We start from the raw sequence: 19,895 nt of genomic DNA on the forward strand, positions 1-19,895 counted from the left end.
AACACTAACTGGGGTAAAAAGCAGACAAGTGAGTTTTATGCTATGGCTGTGTAAATTTTCATGAGGAATATGCAAGACTACTGAACGTTGCTTCCCACTTGCAAGCAGATTTGCTCAGTATCGTTTGGGCAGGAGGAGGCAAGGGAGAGGAGGAGGTGAGAGAAAAGGAAGGGGGAAGGTCAGCTGGTAAATAATTGCACATATGAGGCTTTTCTTCGCTACAAGGTTTAATGTGTTTGGTTTTGTTACGGAGAACGAGAGTCAGTGTCCTTAATTATGGATGATATTCTTCACTGGAACAAAGTGAGGTAAAGGTTGCTGTATTTGTTAATGTTTGGTCTGAAATGGCTTAGCAGTGTTGCCCATAGCTTAAGCCTTTAGATAAGTCATCTTGGGTGTAGTGAATGAGAACATAGGACTGCTGGAAGCATACTGATAAGGCTTACTTCACATCAGCAGCAATCTTCGGACTATCTAGCTGTACTAAATATTCTTTATGAGAATGTATTTGGATTGCTCACAGAACTATGTAGCTCATAGCACTTGAACTCCCTTCATTTCCTGGTAGCACACTATTTCACTCGAGAGGCTGTCATGGCATTGCTATGGAAACAACATCACCGTTTCCAGCATGTACTCATCTTGAGACTCATCTTGACTAAAATACTCATTTCTCAGTCAGATCAATATAGTCCAGGGTTATCCTGTTTTAATAAAAAATTCCTTCTTCCGTGTCCCAAAAGGGTTAAGCTAATTAGCAAATCACCATAGGGCCTTCTTATAGTCTAATGTATTCCAGTATTTGAAGCATATCATGGATAGTCAGATCGTTAGGCACCATATCTTGGGGAAATTAATTTACTTAAGAAGTAAACAACAACAAAAAAGAAAAGAAATAGAAAAACCAAAATAACACAGTACATCGATGGAGTCTGCCAAGTCTGTGGCAGCCCATTGTGCACCTGAATATAGTGCATATATAGGGCCTATACAGTGCTCTGGGAGCACCCCCCAGGCTGGGGGAGATAGCTTGCCTTACAAAATTCCTGTTACCTGCCTCAGTGCCAAGCATTTGACTGCTAAACTGAAAGCAAATCTGCAGTATTCTCTTGGCATTTGTGGAGCTGTAAGCTGGCAAGTTTATGCCCCTGAGGTTGTTTCTATAAAAATTCCTCAGCCAGGATGACTGTGCACAAGCTGCATTTTCTGCGCTCTCAAAAAAAATGCCTTTACTGCGTGAGAACCTGCTGCCACCTCCACCCGCAGCACCGTTTTCCTCAAGCATACACTCTCTGCTTGGGGAGATGGCAGACATTATTTCTCTTCCTTTCAGAGCTCTGTGTAACGCAATTTAGCGCTTCCTGTTCTATCAAGAAAGAGTCTGCCAATCTGTGTCATGTATTTAAAAGCTATATATTATACCATGGAGTCATATTCTACGTGAGTTGGTACTAGCAACAGTTGAGTAGCTTTTCCTCAGATTTGTGTTCCTCTTTTATTCTTTACTTCCCAGAGTCTCTCCGTCTCCCACATGCATTGTCTCTGTCTCTCTCTCCTTTAAAAGAGAATGAAGATGCTGAAAAGCTAAAATCGGGTCTGTAAGTTAGAAGTAGAGGATTGCAGAGGTACTATGTACCCTGTTTTCATGGTTTGGTGAGCTCTCTTAAAGTGTAACTATTGAGAAATGGTTGCTTTGCTTTTCTAATTAAAACACTTCTATGTGAACAACTGAGGGAAAAAAAGCTATTTTCAACAAGCTGATTAGATTCTGGATTGAGGTAATGCACTCCTTAGTCTCCACTTTTCTTCAGCAGGGGAATACCGGCCTTCTAGTAAAAATAAGAGTTGACAGTGGTAAAAATAAAGATTTTGACACCGAACTCGCATCTGAGTACTGTCAACTGGAGGTTTTCTGTGCATTTTGATAAATGTTGAGTTGTACTCTAATATGAGGTAAACTACTAGAAATGCTGACTAAGGGCTCCAGTGCCCTATCTTGCAAAGCCATGGGGAGGAACGGTATGTAGAAGAAAAAGGTTAAAAATAAAAAAGAAGAAATTCTATTGCATGGAACTTGGGAATACGCAAAGTTCACACCAAGTATCAATACCTAACTGTTAGGTTCTTTGCTGCATTGCCATTTCTCATCTGCTGATAATTACATTGTAAAGTGGTCATGAGAGAGATCTTTCCTCTGTGTTACTGAAGTGCTTGACATACTTTAACACAATTAAATACTTTGAAATAAAAATATTTTAAAGTCATTGTAATTAGTCAGCCTTAGCCCCACTTTATGCTCAGTTAAACAGAGATTGTTAGAGCCAAACAGGTTTTTTATAATTTCAACCCAGCATCTGAATGTTACCCGGTGAGATCCCACTTTCCATTACTTCCATCCATACTCTAATTCTGTATTAGATAAAGTGGCAAACTGTTCAGGAGAGAGAAATCCTGAAATAAGGTAACAGAGCTGAAGAAATGGGAGGAAAATGGTTTCATTTTGGAAAAATGTAAGTCAGCCTATCTTTGCTCCATAGAGATCTGTTAACTGCCAGAATGCAATGGGATGGAATTTCACTAAGCACCAACAGAGGTTTTTTGCTAGGGATCACTTGCTTTAATGGACAGAGAAAATAATTTAGTGGTTTTAAAAAAAATATATGACGACTCTAACCTCGCAAAAGGTAATCAGAAGCAAAAACTTTGTTGTCCACTGAAATGAATCTTTACATTGCCAATGCTTATCATTTAGTCATTTGATGATGAATTTAGGAAAAGGGTTGTAGTACCTACGCCTGCTTACCTCTCCCAAGAATTTTCCGTTTAAGTTACTCTTATCTGAAGCAATGGAAAAGTTTTTCATTTGGAAAATGACTCTACTAGATGGAAATTCATAGTTATCCATTTAGCAACAATTAGCGATTAATTTCAGGTAGTTTTTAAGTGATCTGATTTTCAAAGCTCTGCAAAATGGCAGTTTCATTGACTCTTCCTGTTAACTTTGGGTTTGAGATCTTTCAGCTTAGAGTAGTTGTGCATTAAAAATAAATAATTTTGAAATTACCTATGCAACTGTAGATACCAAATCACCCGGTAACTTGAGGATCATTTACACTGGTGTAGTTCAGTATTTAGTTTTGCTGAGATGTAATTAATAGATTGGCAGCAGGTACTGTAGCTCTTATATAGTTCTTATTTGTAATGCTGAATATTCCTGTGTCAGCAAAGCACCGTGCGTATGAATGGCAACAGATCAGAGGTCATACACCGACGCTCAGGAATAGGAACAAGCTCCAGCATAAAGTGCTGCTGATGGGACTGCAAGAAAGTGCTGTCCTGTATACATATGATGGTGCTTTAAGGGTACTTAGGAGAATTCTTGAAATCGTGAGAAATAGTCCCTCATTTCTGGAAAGATTCTTTGCATTAAGTAGTGTAAGCAATTCATATTGTCTTTTTGAGATGCCCCGGAAAACTAGAGGATAAAGTTCTGTTTTGTAGGGAGGCCTGAGATGTCTTTCATATCTGACTAGAGTTTTCATGCTTTTTCCATACTGACTTAAAGCTTAACAAGTTTACATCAAGTTTATAAATGGTTGCCTGAGTTGGGCTCTTCCATACAGTATTTTTGGGCTTTTTCAATTAGTATTGTGGACCTGGAAAAGTAAGTATGACTATACTATTTGAACTGCCTACAGCAGTTATTGAAGAGGAAAGAAGGATGTTTTACTACTGTCAAGGTAAAGTACATATATGTTATTTCTTGTCTAAAGTGCTGACCCACCCAAATTCTGATATTCTCCTTTTATTTCCTCTTGGTGTGCTTATTCAGAAATAAATCCTTGATTACATGAAAGTAAAGAACACTTGTTTTTTCTTTAGTTGTTGGGAGGACTTCTTCCTTGTGCTGAGAAGTTCACAACTAATGGTATCCGAAATAAACCCCACTGGAAATCAAGACACAGATTTGTACTCAGATGGGTTTAGAATAGCTTGAATGTCCAAATATCAAGTTTATGCATCATCCTAGGAGATCCAAGAGCTAGGAAGGTAACTGAATCTTTGTTAGCCAATGTAAGAGTTAAAGTAAATTTAATCAGTATTTTTGGAGACAAAAAAGGTATAGTGAAACGCATCTTGGCCTCTTTTATATTTTTTTTCATGCATCAAGTTGCATTTGCTTTATATGATGTTTGTAATATTAAGCCTCAAACTGTGATGGTTTAAACAATGTACAGTACCCACTTTATTTATGTTAAAATATTAACTACATACCACACCTTACCTATGTGTACAAGCAAAGCTAGACAGAGTTCCAATGTCAAAATTGTGTATACACTGTAAAAAGAATATTTCAATGTACATTAAACTGGAGAAAGACAGCTCTTAACAGAATAAAACCCAGTCATCATTTTAGTGGAGCTGTTAAGCAGTATTACTAGATATCAATGATCAAATAAAGCCCCATTTTTCGTTGAACTGTTTTAGATTCGGCAGGGGTCCGCCCTAATTGGATATGTAATACTAGGTAAATAATAATTAAGAAGAATATAAAAGGAGGAAAGAATTCTCTGACTGCTAGACTGGGGACCACGCTGGCTTCATGGGTGTGTAATTAAACAATGCATCAGGCACCTGTTCTTTGTAACCACTGTAGTCAAACGTGGCATAAAGTAAAGAACAAAGTTTTAAACAAAATATCTCATGTGACCACCAGAATAAGGATTTTAGAAATGTGGTATCTGGGAAAGTCCTTGATGTGTGTTTTTGCTGCCTGTTAGGAAGAATGCAGTAGGGATTCTTTTATTAAGATCACACATAAATGTTTTTAGTGTCGGCTGAGGAATAAAATTAGTAAATAGGTAAGTATGTGTAACTGTAAGTTGTCGTCTTCTCTGAACTGTATAGAATCCCGATAGTAAACAGAGCCTTTCATGAGGCTCTCAGCGGACTCACTTGTAAGGAAAATTCTGTGTGTCCATAGTGCAAAGTGCCAAGAGAGAAGTGCATTTCTAGGACTTTGTCTTGTAGACACTAACATAGATACAGCTTCTACAACAGGCATTGAATTGGTTCTTCTGCTTCTGTTCTACGTCCAGTGTGGACACAACATTATTTCTGATGTGGTCATCATCTGTTGTAGAATATCTTAATAGGAGCACAGTTTTTAAGCTTTTCAGAGCAGGAACAGTTGTGTGTTATCTTGTGCAAATTGCAGTCTTTATAACTAACTGCTGTAATTCAAGTAATAGATAATAATTACAACGGTAAGGCTGTGTGAGTAGGGGCTATGTGGACCTTAAGGATCATTTGTTTTCAAGAAATACACAGAAGTCTCAGCATCTTTTAGGAGACTTTAAGTCCAGATTTAGGGAGCTCTGAAAACCACGAATTTGCAAAAAGTGGTCTTTCAAGACTTTTGTTTGGTTTTGTTTCTTGCCAGAGGATACTTTACGACCCTTGTCAGAAACAATTGCTTTTTAACTATTCTCATCACCTTAAATTGACTCTTATCTCAGGAATTTGACTATCAGCCAGTCAGAGAGAATTGGATTACAGAGCACATCTGATAGCCAAAGGAGCGATATCAGAGCTAGTTAAACAGTATTTTAGCACTGAATCACTGAGACCCTCCTGCCATACAGCTGAAATGTACATTGCAGCAAAAGCAAACAATACATGGCTGGAGTGTCAGATATCGTGGCCTCAGCGCATGGGATAGTGCTATGAAAATATTCCCCATCTCGCCGTCCTCCAAAAATAAATAAATTGGAAGAGTTGGGCCTGGCTGCGAAAAACTAATTATAGCTGAGGCCTTTTCATTCTTGGCAAAGACCAGTCTCTTCCTTTTTCTGGAGTTGCTTTTAAAGAAGTTAATTTAAGGTGATTTGAGCATAGCTATAGCCTTGGGATAATTACTGCACTGCAGATTTATTGTTTAATAAAAATATTAATTTGTTAATCAGAATACATAATTTTCTTACTTATCACTCCTGTCCATACACAACTTCAATGAATAAATATGTGATTATGTTATCCTTTTAATGGATTTCTTTATCTAAGCCTCTGTCTTCTCTAATGCAGTTGTCCCCACATAGAGACCCATACCCATTATTTAGTTGCTGCAGAGGTAAGGAAAAACATAGCTGGAGGCATTAAAACACTCTTGGTTTTTAAAACTGTATAGTGAATTGCAAAAAGGAAAAAGAAAATTGACTGGAGTTGCAGCAAATGATAAAGAATAGTGTGAAATCCTGAGCCCGTAGAAGCCATTTTAGAGCTCTATAATAGTAAATTAAAGAACAGCACTGGGACTTCATTGTATTCATGTGTTTGTAGAGTGATTGAGGCAACGCAACTATAGCAAGTACTTAGAATTTTACAATAGGTGCAAAGATGTCTTCTTACAGATATCCATAGAGCCAATTGCTTTCCAATTTAATTGGGACTGTTATTCTTCTGATTGTAGCAAACAAGTTACTATTTTGTACCAGGAATGCCCTTTAAAGCCCTTTAAAATATCATTATCTCAAGCTTTCTCAAGGTTATTGCTATTGAATAGAGAAAGAGCACTTAGTAGAGCTGAAATGAATGTTAGCATCACCAACCAGGTTTCCTTTTTCACCCTAGTGGTTTATTCCATTAGAATTTTCAGGTTTTATCCAGAATCTGAGATCCTTAGCGAAGAGGGACTTGGGAAATATAGGAAGGAATATTAAATTACAGATAAAGGGTCACATCATGGAGCTGTTACTCAACTAAGTAGCACTCATATTTTAGTGTAATGTGGCTGCAGTCAATGAAGTTATTCCTGTGGAAATGGGTAACAGGATTCAGTCCAGAATTTATTGTCTTACTGATTTTATTTCTTCAGTTGATGAGTTTTAATCAGTATGGTGTCATTGTGGAAGCTTTTAAATTGCATGCTTCTGTTTCCCTCTGGATTAATTTCTCATTGAAGCATTTTAAAAATGAGCAATTCTCTATTGTCACAGGTGCAGGTGATGTATCCAACTTGAAAAACATGTATTATGAATTTATTGAAAGTTAGACAAAAAAACTGTTTACACAGTTCTAGGTACAATTATATGAAAAGATAATGTATAAATAATTTAATCAGCTCTGCCAGAGGGGAGAACTCTCTTTAAATGAGTCTAATTATTCTCGTTCCCATGTGAGTTTGGACTTGAAATTAACCTTGCAAAGCACAATCTTTTGCAGAGTATTAACATAAAAAAGAAGAAAATATAACTTGTTTTGCTCATTGGCTAAAATCTTTTAGCTTGAAGAGTATTCCATACAGGAATGGAGATGTCATCAAAACGCTCACACGGTCATCTCAGGTATTGTAAAGCTTGCAGTCTGTACCTCCGTGTTCTGTGTGAGTCTTTAAAACCTGAGACCATGGAAGCTTTTCTCACTATTGAAGTAGCCAGGGTACTTCTTATTCATGTAGACATTTCTCTATTTTCTGCTGTCATGATACACACTGTCAAGGACTGCGCTTTAGTAGTGCCATTGCATGTGAAATTGCAGTACTTAAGGGAGGTCACTTTTAGGGCCTTTGGAATAAAAATGCTCTGTAAATAAAGGCAGTATTAGCTTCGACAAAGTTACAACACCAGAGTTAAGAAAAAGTCAGTTTTAACTGTTTTCATACTCACTACAAGCTGTGTGACTTGTCTGGAATCAGTGTTCTGAAAGCACATCAAGCAAACAAACAGGGGTACAGCTGTGAATATTGAACCCCTTTGCCTTGGAGAATAATCTTGGTGTTTCAAACTCCTGGAGTCCATATTTCTCTGCAATGCCTAGAGACCAAGCTGATGGGCATTTTTGTAAATGCTTTCACATAAATTAAGCAACTAGATAATAAGTCCTGTCAAAAGGTTTTAATCGGGTGTCTTATATAATTTAATATAGATGACTTGGAAAATTTTCACTGTGGAGTTTCTCATGAGAACTGAATCTGTTCCTCATTTTCATTTTCACATTGCTCATGTTCAGGGATTTCTTGGCAGTGCAAAGTTAGTTGCAGGCAGAAATATCAGTATAAATTCTGAATGGAAGTCTTTATTAGTATTTTTAAAGTACCTATGTTTCAGAAGCACCTGGGTATTTTTGAAGACAGTTTTATTTGACTACTTCTGTAACAAACGTGCAGGGAAGGGGAGAGCATTATGCTCTAGAAGACACTTATAGCTAGCTAAATTTTGCAAAAAATGAGTCCTTTGTGACTTGAAGTGTAACTTCAGTTAAAATATGGAATTATTCTACTCCACTGGGGTACAAATACTGCTGTATTGGGGTTTTCTGCAAGGTATATACAAGAATAAATTGCAGGGAAAGAAAAATCCCCACCAAAATGCTCTAAAGAGTCTATACCCTCCAGCTAGTTCTGTGTCTGCCTTTTAACAGGCAGAACTTCCTTAGCTGCATGGGATTTTAATAATTATCAAGAAGAAATTTCTTGATGTATTACCTGTTGGTGCATAGGTTTTTCATTAAAAAACAAAACAAAACAAAAAACAAACAAACAAAAAAACAAAACCCAAAAAAACCCCAAAAGACATTTTATCTCTTCTTTCCTGTAAGCTATGTGGGAAGCAATCCCTGGCTACTTTTAAGATGGAGTTTAGGAAGTTATATGTGTTGTATTTCTCCGTACTACCAGGGGCTGGATTCAGCAAACCAAGTAGAATCCTCTCAGTTCTCGTTTAAACATCTCATTGATTTCAGGAAAGCAGGTTTGTGAATGATGAGATGATATTGCTTTAGTTTATAATTTATCCTTGCCTTACTCTGTTGAAGTTGCACTCTTTTCTTGGAACCCTTGCTAGTATGCGATACATGGTGCCGCTTATCATACTGCATAGAAGAGTACTGCCTAAGAGAAGCTGAGCTAGGTGACTTAATAGGTCTCTTCTATTAATAATTTATATATACCTGAGGCTCTTCTGGTATTTGTTATGTTCCAAATGTAACGTTAAGCATCCCACAAGAGTTTCAGACAGATCATAATTAATACGCAAATATATCAACTAAATATGACTTTGCAGCCTTTTGGTGATTGAGTACTGTACACAGAAAAATGCAGATGTGCATTTATGAAGACAGGTCTTCCTCTGTTGACTCAGCCATTTGATTCTGCTCTCAGCTGTGTATATGCAGATCATGATTTCTTTGCTCTTGAAAATTTGCATGTGCATATGGTTGTGGCTAAAGCAGGCATGTGACTGTGTCTACAGATGAAAATGCGGGTGTTCTGTTCTAAAAAACAAGCTAAAAATTCAGTTCTTAAATAAATTTTTCCAAAATTCATTATTCTCTAAGTAAATTAATGGTTGCAACGTACATGAACAGGCCTATCTATGAGAGATTTTGGAGGTGACTTGCACCATTTTAAATTCTCTTTCCTAGCAGTGCTATTCTATAATTCTCTGCTTTCAACGATTGTACAAATGTTGCAGCTATTCCATAGGCAATTTCTCTTATATGTTAGATTTGTTTTTCTTCAACTCACGTACAGCAAAGTCTGTGACGTTTACTGAATGTATGGCAGTAAAAGCAATTTCCTAAAATTTGTCTAACTACATTTAAAATACATTTGATTCTTGTTTCAAGTAATATTTGCATAATGGAGTCTTGGGGCTTTCTTGCTGCTTTCTGATTTTATTCTACTGACATAATAGGAATGCAAAGTAATTCTGATGTTACAAAGATCAGAATGAGATCTCTCAAATTCAGAATGAGTCTTTAGACTGGTCTGCATTCTGGGGAAAAAAATCCAAAAGACAAATGTAAGAATAACAAAAGAACCTCTCAAAACCAACTAACCAAGAAAAGAACTGAGCGAATACTCACATGCCAGGACTACTGTGGGTTGGGAGGGGAGAGACCACTAAAGCAGAATCCAGAACTATTGCTCTTGCTGGCCCTTAAGGTGACATTTGCCAAATCTTTGCCACTTTGTGCCTCCGTTTCATTATCTGTAAAACGTTGACACCAATATTGACTCTCTTTGCTTTGAACTTAATGAATGGAAAATGTTTCCTAATACTACTTTTAATTTCTTGCCAAGTATCTCCAATTCTGAATGAAACTTGAGATGGCAAGTCCAGGAGTTGCAGCTTTGGTTCAGAAGTTTGGTATTTAAGTTCCATCCCTGTCTTCCTGTTCGGCCTTGAACAGATCTTGCTAGTCCCTTAGCCCTGAGGGACTCGGGTTCCTATCAGCTGCCAGTTAAACCAGTGACATCTTGGTTCCTAAACATATTTAAAGGGTCTGAATGTTAACCTCTCTGCTCCTCATGTTTTCTAAGTTTTATGGTGTTAAAAGACAGCAATAGAAAGCTAAATTAGGCACACATCTGGCTGACGCTTTAGACATTAGATTGTGAGGAAGCATGGGCCATCTTGTACCGACAGTGGTACGCTGAGCATAAATGTGAGGCCGTTTCCCAGGGAGCACCACTCCAGCACACAGGCCTTCTTATTATCCACACGGTATAAATGTGTATTACCAATGAGACAGGAGGATGTACTGAATATATCATCCTAACTCTGGGTGAGCTAGATCTCCACAGTAGATTAGTTTTTATACCTCTTGTTTGCCTAACATGGCCAAATTCTCTTTCGTGGCTAGTTCTAGCTGAGTAGCTGGAAAGTTTATTGCTACTGCAGCCTCTTAGCTATGACCATGTCTTTTCTTCTTCCACTAACATCTCTTTTTCATCTAATTTAGGCTGTAATGCTTGAATTAAGAAATCTCAGAAGTCCACAGAACTGTGTTAACATTACTTATCTCTTCTTTGTAGGCACTTTGTACTTATTCTTTATATTATGAGCAATCCCTTTACTTTGTGTTTGCACAGTACCTAACAATTGTCTATGACCTGGCCTTCCACGTAGAACTAAAAGCCCATAGCAGTTTTTACTCTTTCTGTATCTTATAATCCTGATATGAGGAAAAATACAGAAAAAAAAGCTGTCAGAAGCCTGTGTACTATCATAATGGCACCATCTAAACACCTTTGATGGAGGTATTTCATTGCCAGTCAAAAGCAAGCCATTTAAATTGATATTTTCAGCAAATCACCACTGGTGTGAGACTGTTGCCAGAGTTCCCGACTCCAGTATGATGTCTGAAGAATCATTGTTATAAAGACCATGGAATTAAAAATGGAATTGGGCTGACATTGTACTACTAAGTAATTTTCAAGTATGGATCAATACCTTGCATTAGTAGATCTTAGGTCTAAGACAGCTTGAAGGAACACACACTTATGCAGCAGTTTCTGTTTTTGTGATTCAGAAGAGTCAAATTGCAGCTCTGTGGGCTTTTAATAAAACCCATACAGTACATGCTTTTAGTGGAGCAGTGGGTGAATGCTGTGTAATAAAAAGCATTGACACTGTGGCTATTAGGAGTACTTAGAATATAAATACTGGGTCACCTCTCTGCCTAAGGTAAAACACTGGAATTTGAAGAAAAGGCCAAATCCATTAACCTATTGACAATCCATTCCAGAAACCTTTGACTCTTGGATAACGGGTCTGAAAGACAGAGATTCAGAAGCTGGATGCTATCCAATGGTGTCCTTAGTGTCATGACATGTCTGTTGTAGAATTGTCATTCAACAGTGAAAACATATGGTGTATCTTTAAGAAATGAGACAAAAGGAGTAAATGGATGGTTATTTAAAAGTTAAGACTTGCTTCTTTCATAAGAAGATTGACAAAATCGCATCATGATGTTGTCAAGCATACTGAGGCCTGATTCTGTCCTGCTCCCCTGACGTGCACAACCTGCGAGAAAACTGTAGCCATTTGGAATTAATTCCCTCAGCTGGTGCATGGTATAGGAATGACATAACCACCACGTAGGAAGTGTAAAACTGGTAGAGCTTGATTTGTAAGCATCACAGTTCCTTCCTTGTAATGAAAATAGTATGCACTAAATGACTAACAGAGGAAACCACTCTGAGAAATGCTTATATTAAAAGTGTAGGGCCTCAGCAGGACCACAGTAATCAATTACCCTAAACTGAAGCCCTGGCAGCTTCTATGAATTGCTATTGATTTCAACTACTAGTCTGAATCTTTCTAGGACTAGGCTGGAATGTAGGTGTGAGATGCAGACAAAATTAGGAGCTGGAACAAACCTCTGTGGAAAACACAGGGAACAGCCAGGGTTGGGAAGATATGTTATGCTGAAGTTTATTTTTTGAAAGTGCTTAAAAATTGCAAAAACCCAAGTCCCACGCAGGGGTAAAAATGAAGAGTCACATCAGCATATATTGAAATAAGAAAGATGAGAATTTTGGTTTTCTTGTGAAGTTATTATGGAAAATTCTGTCTGGCTTTCTAAAGAAAGCCTCTGTCCTCCATTGCAGTTGAATAAAGGTGGGACAATTAATTTTTTTCTGTAGCCTGCATCTGACTATACAAATTATTTCCTTCTTGCAGTGAACCCACAAGTCATTTAAAAATTATTCCAAAATAATGATGTAAGATTCAGTCCTTTATATGCTATAGCTTGTGAGTTGCAAGTTTCTTTTCTACAAAATTCAGTTTCTTGTAGAATTCCTTGATGGTTTCAGGAAGACAAAGCAGCTATTTCTTTATGCATACTTTTTGCTTCAAAGGGAATTTAATCTGTTTTGAGGAGACTGCTATGTTTCTGTTATCATACAAGGAAACTCATTCTGGAACCTTTTTTGCTCAGCAGGAACCCTATGTATTTTCCACATTCTCATTATACATGTTTTGGCATGAGCATAAAGCAGGCGTGCTCATTTATATTCTAGCTGATCAAGAGGAGAAGTCTGATTAATGTAAATTTTGGATCAAGGTGAGGGTCATCTTTGTAACCTGCACTAAAAGGAACTTTATGGAGTGACTTCTCCCAGAGGGGGATATTTCTGTTAGATCAGTGGCCCAGAGGCAGTGGAACAAATCTTATTCCTCCTGTCATCCTCATTTTAATATCAGCTGCACAACAGCAGCACAAAATGCTGGACTGGAGCTAAACATACTGTATGACTGAACTGTGTACTCAGATCCCATCCCTTACACTGCGTATCATTGCAGGTTGTTAATCATGCCTTTCCTTATGCTCTTTCCTGCTTCCTCTCCCACTGATTTGCTTCCCTCCCTCCCCTCCCTGAGATCTTTCCCTAAAGCCTCCTTTCTCCTCTCAGTCAGGTCCTGTCCTGCCTGCTTGCTCTCCTATGTTATACCTCTGTTCTTGAATAATTTGGGGAAAGCAACATAGACAGTCTTAGTCAAAGTTAAAGGTTACCTTGCCTTAGAGTACCTTTGTTGCCTTTCCCAAAATTAACTCCTGGTCTTGTAGCTCTACTAACCCAACTGTAAGAACATAATCTCTCACCATTGTGGTCTGAAGCATACTAGACCTTTCATTTCCATTTTGCTGCGGAGACCATCTAGAAAATCTGTTGGCTTCTTCATAGCTTTATCCTGTTTCCCTGAGCCAAGTAATGGAGGGGAGACCTGATGTATAAGACAGCAAGCACTTGGGTTAGGAGGGACAGACCTGTTCTATTTTTTGCGAGCAAGAAGATATTTTCTGTTCCTTCTTTTAATGTTAAATGAATTAAAAGACTGCCAATGCATTCCAGCCCGTTGCTGGCAAGGCGCCAGTTCAGCCTTCCCTTAGTGCAAGTATCTACCAGGGATCGAAATGCCTTGTTCTTGGCAAGCATGTGTGGGAGTCAAAGCAGCGTGCAGATCTTTTTCATTTTCTTAGGGGAAATTCCTACCCTGTTCAGGCACAGGAACACCAGCTTCTTTAGGACAACAGAGTTATATCCTAGTGCACTGCCAATGGTGAGCCCTGGTCTTTCTGTCTTAGATAGCTTTGGTCCTAGTCATTTTGTCCACGCTCTGAAAACGAACCGCACTACATGTGGTACAACAGGAGTCAGATATGACTGCTATTTCAGATATGCATGAACTAGGGGAGAGGCACCGTGCCCCACTCAAGACATCCCTCCATGAGATATGATTGCAAGGGAAGATGATAGCGTGGGAGGCAACTCTACAGATTTGTGCCATTAGAATACTTTTCTCTTTAGCAATGGAATTTTCATTTAATCAGTTTCTGCCAGATTCCCTCTTCTTTGAGCTCTTCAAGTTCACCAAAGGGCCTGTTTCTGAAGCACATTGTCTCGTCCAATTTTTTTTATATTTTCCTGCCATGCAACGTTGTGCTTAAAAGGAAGAAAAAGACACAAAGGGAAGATGGAAAAACAGAGATGTGAAATGTCTCATGGGAGATGCTTGCCCTTACCATGTCACGCTAGTTTAAATACAGTTCCCACACATCACATGTCAAGCTGTACTTGATTGTTTTCAAATAGATGGCAAAAATCATGAGAGGAGGAAAATGTTCTTTTGTGTGACATGTTCTTCTTTTGATACATTGGGTTCTGTAGCTGTCAAAGCAAGGGCTGTTTTTCCATCTATTATTACAGATGCATTTGGGGTAAATCTCTTTTGCAACTCTCTATTCCCTTGATTGTTTACTTCATTACAAGTGTTATTGTTTTATTTTTTCTAAATCTATCGAAACGTTGAATTTTCAGTGGTGCATTTTCTCTACGATCCTCAGTAGGCAATGAGATTCTTTCTCAGTGGAGATTTAGATCACATCTGGAAATGCAGTCTGTTTTAAGTATTTTCTGCTTTTCTGGCAGGAGAATGGAATATTTAATTTCATTATTCAGCATAGGGTTATTCATTTCATGCAATGAAGGGAAATTCATCAATATTGTCTTCGGCATCCAGAAAAATGATACTTACCATGACTGTTTCACATACTCTATTCATATTTTATATCTTTCTCATCACTCAGCAATTATTCATCTCTCTGCTGAGAGGTGAAATTCTTGTATTGAGTTACTATAATTTCTCTGAACTCCTGAAAGCAATTCAATCACTGAAAGCAATTGCTTTTACTTAAAGATATTTCGTGAGACAGATTCACCAAATACAAATAACTGAATAAAGGTTACTTTTTCCTGTTGATTTTCAAGAACATTTAGTGATACTTTATAAAAGGGGTAAATCAATGTTGCTACATCTTAACATTCATTGCACTAATATTAATCATGATGGATTCTTGGAGATGGAGGCAAATGTGATAGTGCAAGTAAGTGGGAATGCAGTTGAAATGCAACGTTAATTCATTCCCAGTTGTTATTAAACGTCACAAGATAGTCATAGTTTTGTTGATATTTTCCTTTTTAAACCACTTGGTGTAAAAAAACCCATCAGTGTGATGTATTTGTCTATGCAAAGTCATCAGGATAATTATCTCTGAATCTTTTGAATTATGTTTAATGTAGAGTGTAAAGGTGGTGATAGACTGTACCCCATTCCCACAGAAATCAATTAAAGGTCTTCTGTTTGGGAAGTGGGCACAGTGGGAACAGAAACAGGCTTAGTATCACGATATGTAGTTTCTCTTACAATCAGTAAAACAGATTTTCTCATTTATCTTATCCTCTGAGATGTTTAAATTTTGAACATCAGCTGATTCAAATTTTATGTTTGGGGAATCCAGGCACTGAGATGATTTGTGTTTAGGGCATTGAACTGGGACTCGGTAGATCTGGGTTTGTTCTGTCATGCATTTCCCATATGATCTTATGCAAATCCTTTATTGCCTCTCGCACAGCCTCATCAGTAAAATAGGGTAATGTTACTCCTCTTCTTGTTCGAAGGATTTGTTAACATTTGAATGGCTTATCTGCAGTGGATTGCTGAGGGCTGTGTGAAAACTTACAATCTTATTTAAATGTGCTGCTTTACATATATATCCTTTTTTCATTTTATGCTTCTACACCTACTGCTTTCTTACAGCCCCCTCATGGGACTCTTTCTTTCATTCTTTTCTTTATAAGCAATCTTCCACAGGCTGGCCTTCTCCTCCAAATACATGCTAGTCAGGTCCTGGTTTTTAAGCTCAGCAAGGCAGGTAATATGTATGAGTGGATATATATGTGTTGGAGAGTCACTATGTGAGCTGTACTTCATGTGGATAACCTTTGGTGATCCAACTGACAGGTTTGTGCTTGGGAAACTAGATCTTTGATGTATTTTTGTTCCAGGTATGTCCCCTCAAATGATTCAGATGTACAGTTCTCAGTCACAGCAGTTCATATTGATTTCAGTGATAAGCATCGTTTACATAAAAACCCAAGAATGCCATTTCAGATCAAGTATTCAAATAGCAAAACCAATACTGTGCACAGTTTTTTTTAGAAAGGATATTATATTAGTGTATATATTCACACAAAACTATTTGCATAAATGCTTCTGTGTTTGCCCCATTCGCCTTTGCAAAAAAAGTACATTTATTGCTTGAGGCTTTTAACTTAAGCTACATGTATTTTTTAGCTTAAGTTGCATGATCATAAAAGCCAGTGAGCGTTTACTGGAGTGAGCAGGTCTGGTCATTGTTCTCTATCAATCAGCAGTATCTGGGATGGAACAGGGATTTCAATAGCAGCTACAGGAGATGTAGCTACCCGCTCTCTATAGTTTTAATGGTGAGAATTCCATATCCCCTGGAATACTGTTTCTTTGATGTCTTCGTTTGCACCGCATGGACAAATGTGACCTACTAATAGCATCTGCTCTAAAACCGTTGCTGACTAGTGGCTCTTTGAGTTTGGTGTAGATGGGGCAGGTATGGAAATTTAAAAACACCCTACTGCCAAACAAATGAGTATATCTTTATCTAAAAGCACTAAATGTATGGACATTTACAGGCTTCCTTCAAGAAAGCAGTAAGAGTCATGGTTTACCTGCAAACAACTGCATTTTCCTTAATGAAACTTCCATTCAGACATTGTAGATATCAAGCCAGCCAATATGGAGGACCTCACGGAAGTGATTACAGCCTCCGAGTTTCATCCCCATCACTGCAATCTCTTTGTCTACAGCAGCAGCAAAGGATCCCTGAGACTCTGCGACATGAGGGCATCGGCTCTCTGTGACAAACATTCCAAGCGTAAGTCCTTGCTTCATTGAGGCCCAGATATCATTAAAGGCTTACTATTCACGGACAGCATGTAGATGTGTGCATACCCCAGTGTAGTAGCTTCTCAGGCACAGTTGAAAAAAAAACAGCAAAAGGAAGAAAATTTTCTCATCTGTACAAGTATTACCTATGAACTTGATAAGTCCTGTCTGTGACTGGTTGCCCTGGTGGTTCTTATTGCAGGGATCAGTGAAGAACCCACAACTCTCTAGCAAAAGAGAGAGGATTCCTAACAGATGAAATATGGGGGGGGGCAATATTTAAGCAGATGAGCATGCTGTTTTGAATACAAAACTACTGTTCCGAATACTGCAGCAAGTAAATTTTGTCATTCAAACTGCCTTCAAAATTTTGAATCCATTTTCTGGATTAAAAAATGTCAGAGTGCTTCCTAAAAATTTAGCCCAGCATTCCCTATATGTGCTTTTCCAATTATGTGTCTGTACAAATACAGAGGAAATAATGCAATAAGTAATATTGGGGGGGGGGGGGGAGAAAAAGATACTGTGTTGGTATAGAAGGTGTCATCTGTCCTACAGCGGTTTTATGTAGCCTGAGAGACTTTGAGATGGAACCACCAATTCGTGACAGTTCATATCTGAAACCTACATAAGAACAAGAAAGTAAAATGTTAAAATGTGGGGCTGTCTTTGTTCTCGAAGTAAAGGATGAAGGAAAATGCATGTTCATAATGTCTTGCTATCAGCTCTTCGTAGTCTAGTTAAGACAGAATACGGTTCTTCCCACCAGTAATGAGGCAAGCCTGGGCACTTCGCCTTGTGCAAACAATCTGTTTATTCCTGATCTTCTGAGACTGAAAACCACCAGACAAAGGCATTGTGTCGTGTGGCTGGTTGCCGTGAGGAGCTGAGAACCTAATGAATGAGCTGTGGTGGCTCTGCTTTAGCCACCTTCCGGACTGGGCCTTCCAGGACACTTCCGTCTCACAGAATTGAGTCTTCAGTTTCTTTTGCAATGTTGAAACATTGGGAAGGAAATTCAGGAGAAATTCTCCTAGTGCCAGGGGCACATAAGAGATTTTATGTCATTCAGTTCCTACTTGAACCTTTTGAGGTAGGCGGATCTTATTAGTAGGGGGGAGGGGGGAGAAAATATTGGAAGATTTAAGTGAGACATAAGTGGTGCACAGATTTAGCACACAAACTATTTTTTTAACTGAAGTAAATGTACTAAAGAGAATATGACTAGGCTTTTTGGCTGCAAGGAGAAGTGCACATGCTCAGAACCTCTTAGGACGTGGTCTCCAATTATAGAAAATAACATTTCAGGACAATTTCCTAAGCAGGGAAGTGTTTTACCTTGCTTAGCTGTATCCCCTTGTACTTGTAGGGGGAATTCAATACTATGAAGTGAAATGCGAGCAAGATACAGTCTGGCACATTGTTGTGAGTTATCCTGTCCTGCTTAATTGTTTTGTTCCATAATACTTTCCTTTCTTCCTGCTAATAAGGCCTCCATGTCCCTGTAACTCAGTGCCAAATGCCAACCGTAACTTATTAAAACAACAATACAGTAACCCTGGATGAAAGAAGGCATTTTATGCCAGAAGGGAGCACAAGGTCTAATGGTCATTGATTAAACCCCATTTTCCAGATCTATGAGTTAGAAAATAGCCATTTAATGTAGCATTGCTGCACTGAACTCAAGTCGAGCTCATTGAGAAGCTGAGTGTGTACAATACAAAATTGATACAGCAATGGTAGAACTTCCAAAGTGTTAAAAGGAATAGGCCCACGTACTGCTGATTGGAGTGGTTTGAGTATAGCTCTCAGAGGCAAGCAAAACTAATTATATAAAGCCCATAGCGACCTAAAAGGTTATATCATAAAAACCAATCAGTCTGGGAAATCAAATATTTGCATGATTGTCTCTCTAGTACCTTCCACTGTGCATCTGATTCCTCTTTGCAGTTGTTTTACACGTGGTGCATATGCATGATCAGTACCCTACTCTCCTAGCTCAGCTCGCCCTCCCGCCCTTCCCCATAACTGACTTCACTTCTCAACCAAAACAGCTACGACGATAGTCACTGTAAACCCTCATGTTCTGCCATGCAACCCTACTTTCCTAATTCAGTCTAATATCACTATGTGCTGTATTTCAGATGCTGTTCCGAGATTGTAATGGATGTACATATTTTTAGAGATAAAAGATCCAACGTAAAACTTATAAAAAATACCTGGATGCTGAGCGTATGTTGTGAACTTCTGGTTTTACCCCTTTTTCAGAGCCTTTGTTATCCAAATCTCTATAGCCGGGCTAAAGTCTAGCTTTTGGGGGAAGGGCCCTTCCATTTGTACAAGTCTAGAGAGTGCCATGAATAATTACTGTGCCATACCGTATAAATAAATTACATACTAATATCTGTAGTGTAAGTCACTGACACAGGATGTTAATAAATTATAGTGTTCTTGAACATTTCTGGTTTGCTAAACTCAGTGGCAAAATCTCTCTGCTTGGCATTAGTGACAGCAACACTACAAGGTTTCCCTTATAAATCTTTCATGGCTCTGACATAGAAGAGACAAGAGACGACTTCTGTATCTACTCATCCTTGGTGCCTATGCTGAGATTTATTAGCAAGCTGCCAATTTGTGTGATGAGTTGTAATGGGGACCTCTGTCCCTTAGAAAAATGGTCTCAGACCACCAAATCCATCCATAAGGCATTGACAGAATATCAGGTCAGTAGCTGAGTTTTAAATGGTCATTGAGATACTGATAAGGTGTGATAAAATGTGTTATTTTTCTAATAGACTACCTGAAACTGCTTCTTATAACACCTCTTTAATAGATCATGCAATG

At 38.3% G+C, this 19,895-nt stretch overlaps 1 protein-coding gene across 9 annotated transcripts in view; it reads left to right on the forward strand.

Moving 5' to 3' along the window:
- The window catches only part of PPP2R2C (protein phosphatase 2 regulatory subunit Bgamma), a 200,191-nt gene that overhangs the window by 151,520 nt on the left and 28,776 nt on the right, over positions 1-19,895 (forward strand). For all 9 annotated transcript variants that reach the window (XM_087737217.1, XM_087737220.1, XM_087737218.1 and 6 more), the window contains one exon: positions 16,876-17,040. In XM_087737217.1, the coding sequence (XP_087593343.1) occupies positions 16,876-17,040 (165 nt within the window). The remainder of the gene's footprint in view (positions 1-16,875; positions 17,041-19,895) is intronic.

This window comes from Nipponia nippon, unplaced genomic scaffold (assembly GCF_047370975.1).
Source record: "Nipponia nippon isolate SJK-2023a ecotype South Korea unplaced genomic scaffold, ASM4737097v1 scaffold_6, whole genome shotgun sequence".
Classification (NCBI taxonomy): Eukaryota; Metazoa; Chordata; class Aves; order Pelecaniformes; family Threskiornithidae; genus Nipponia; species Nipponia nippon.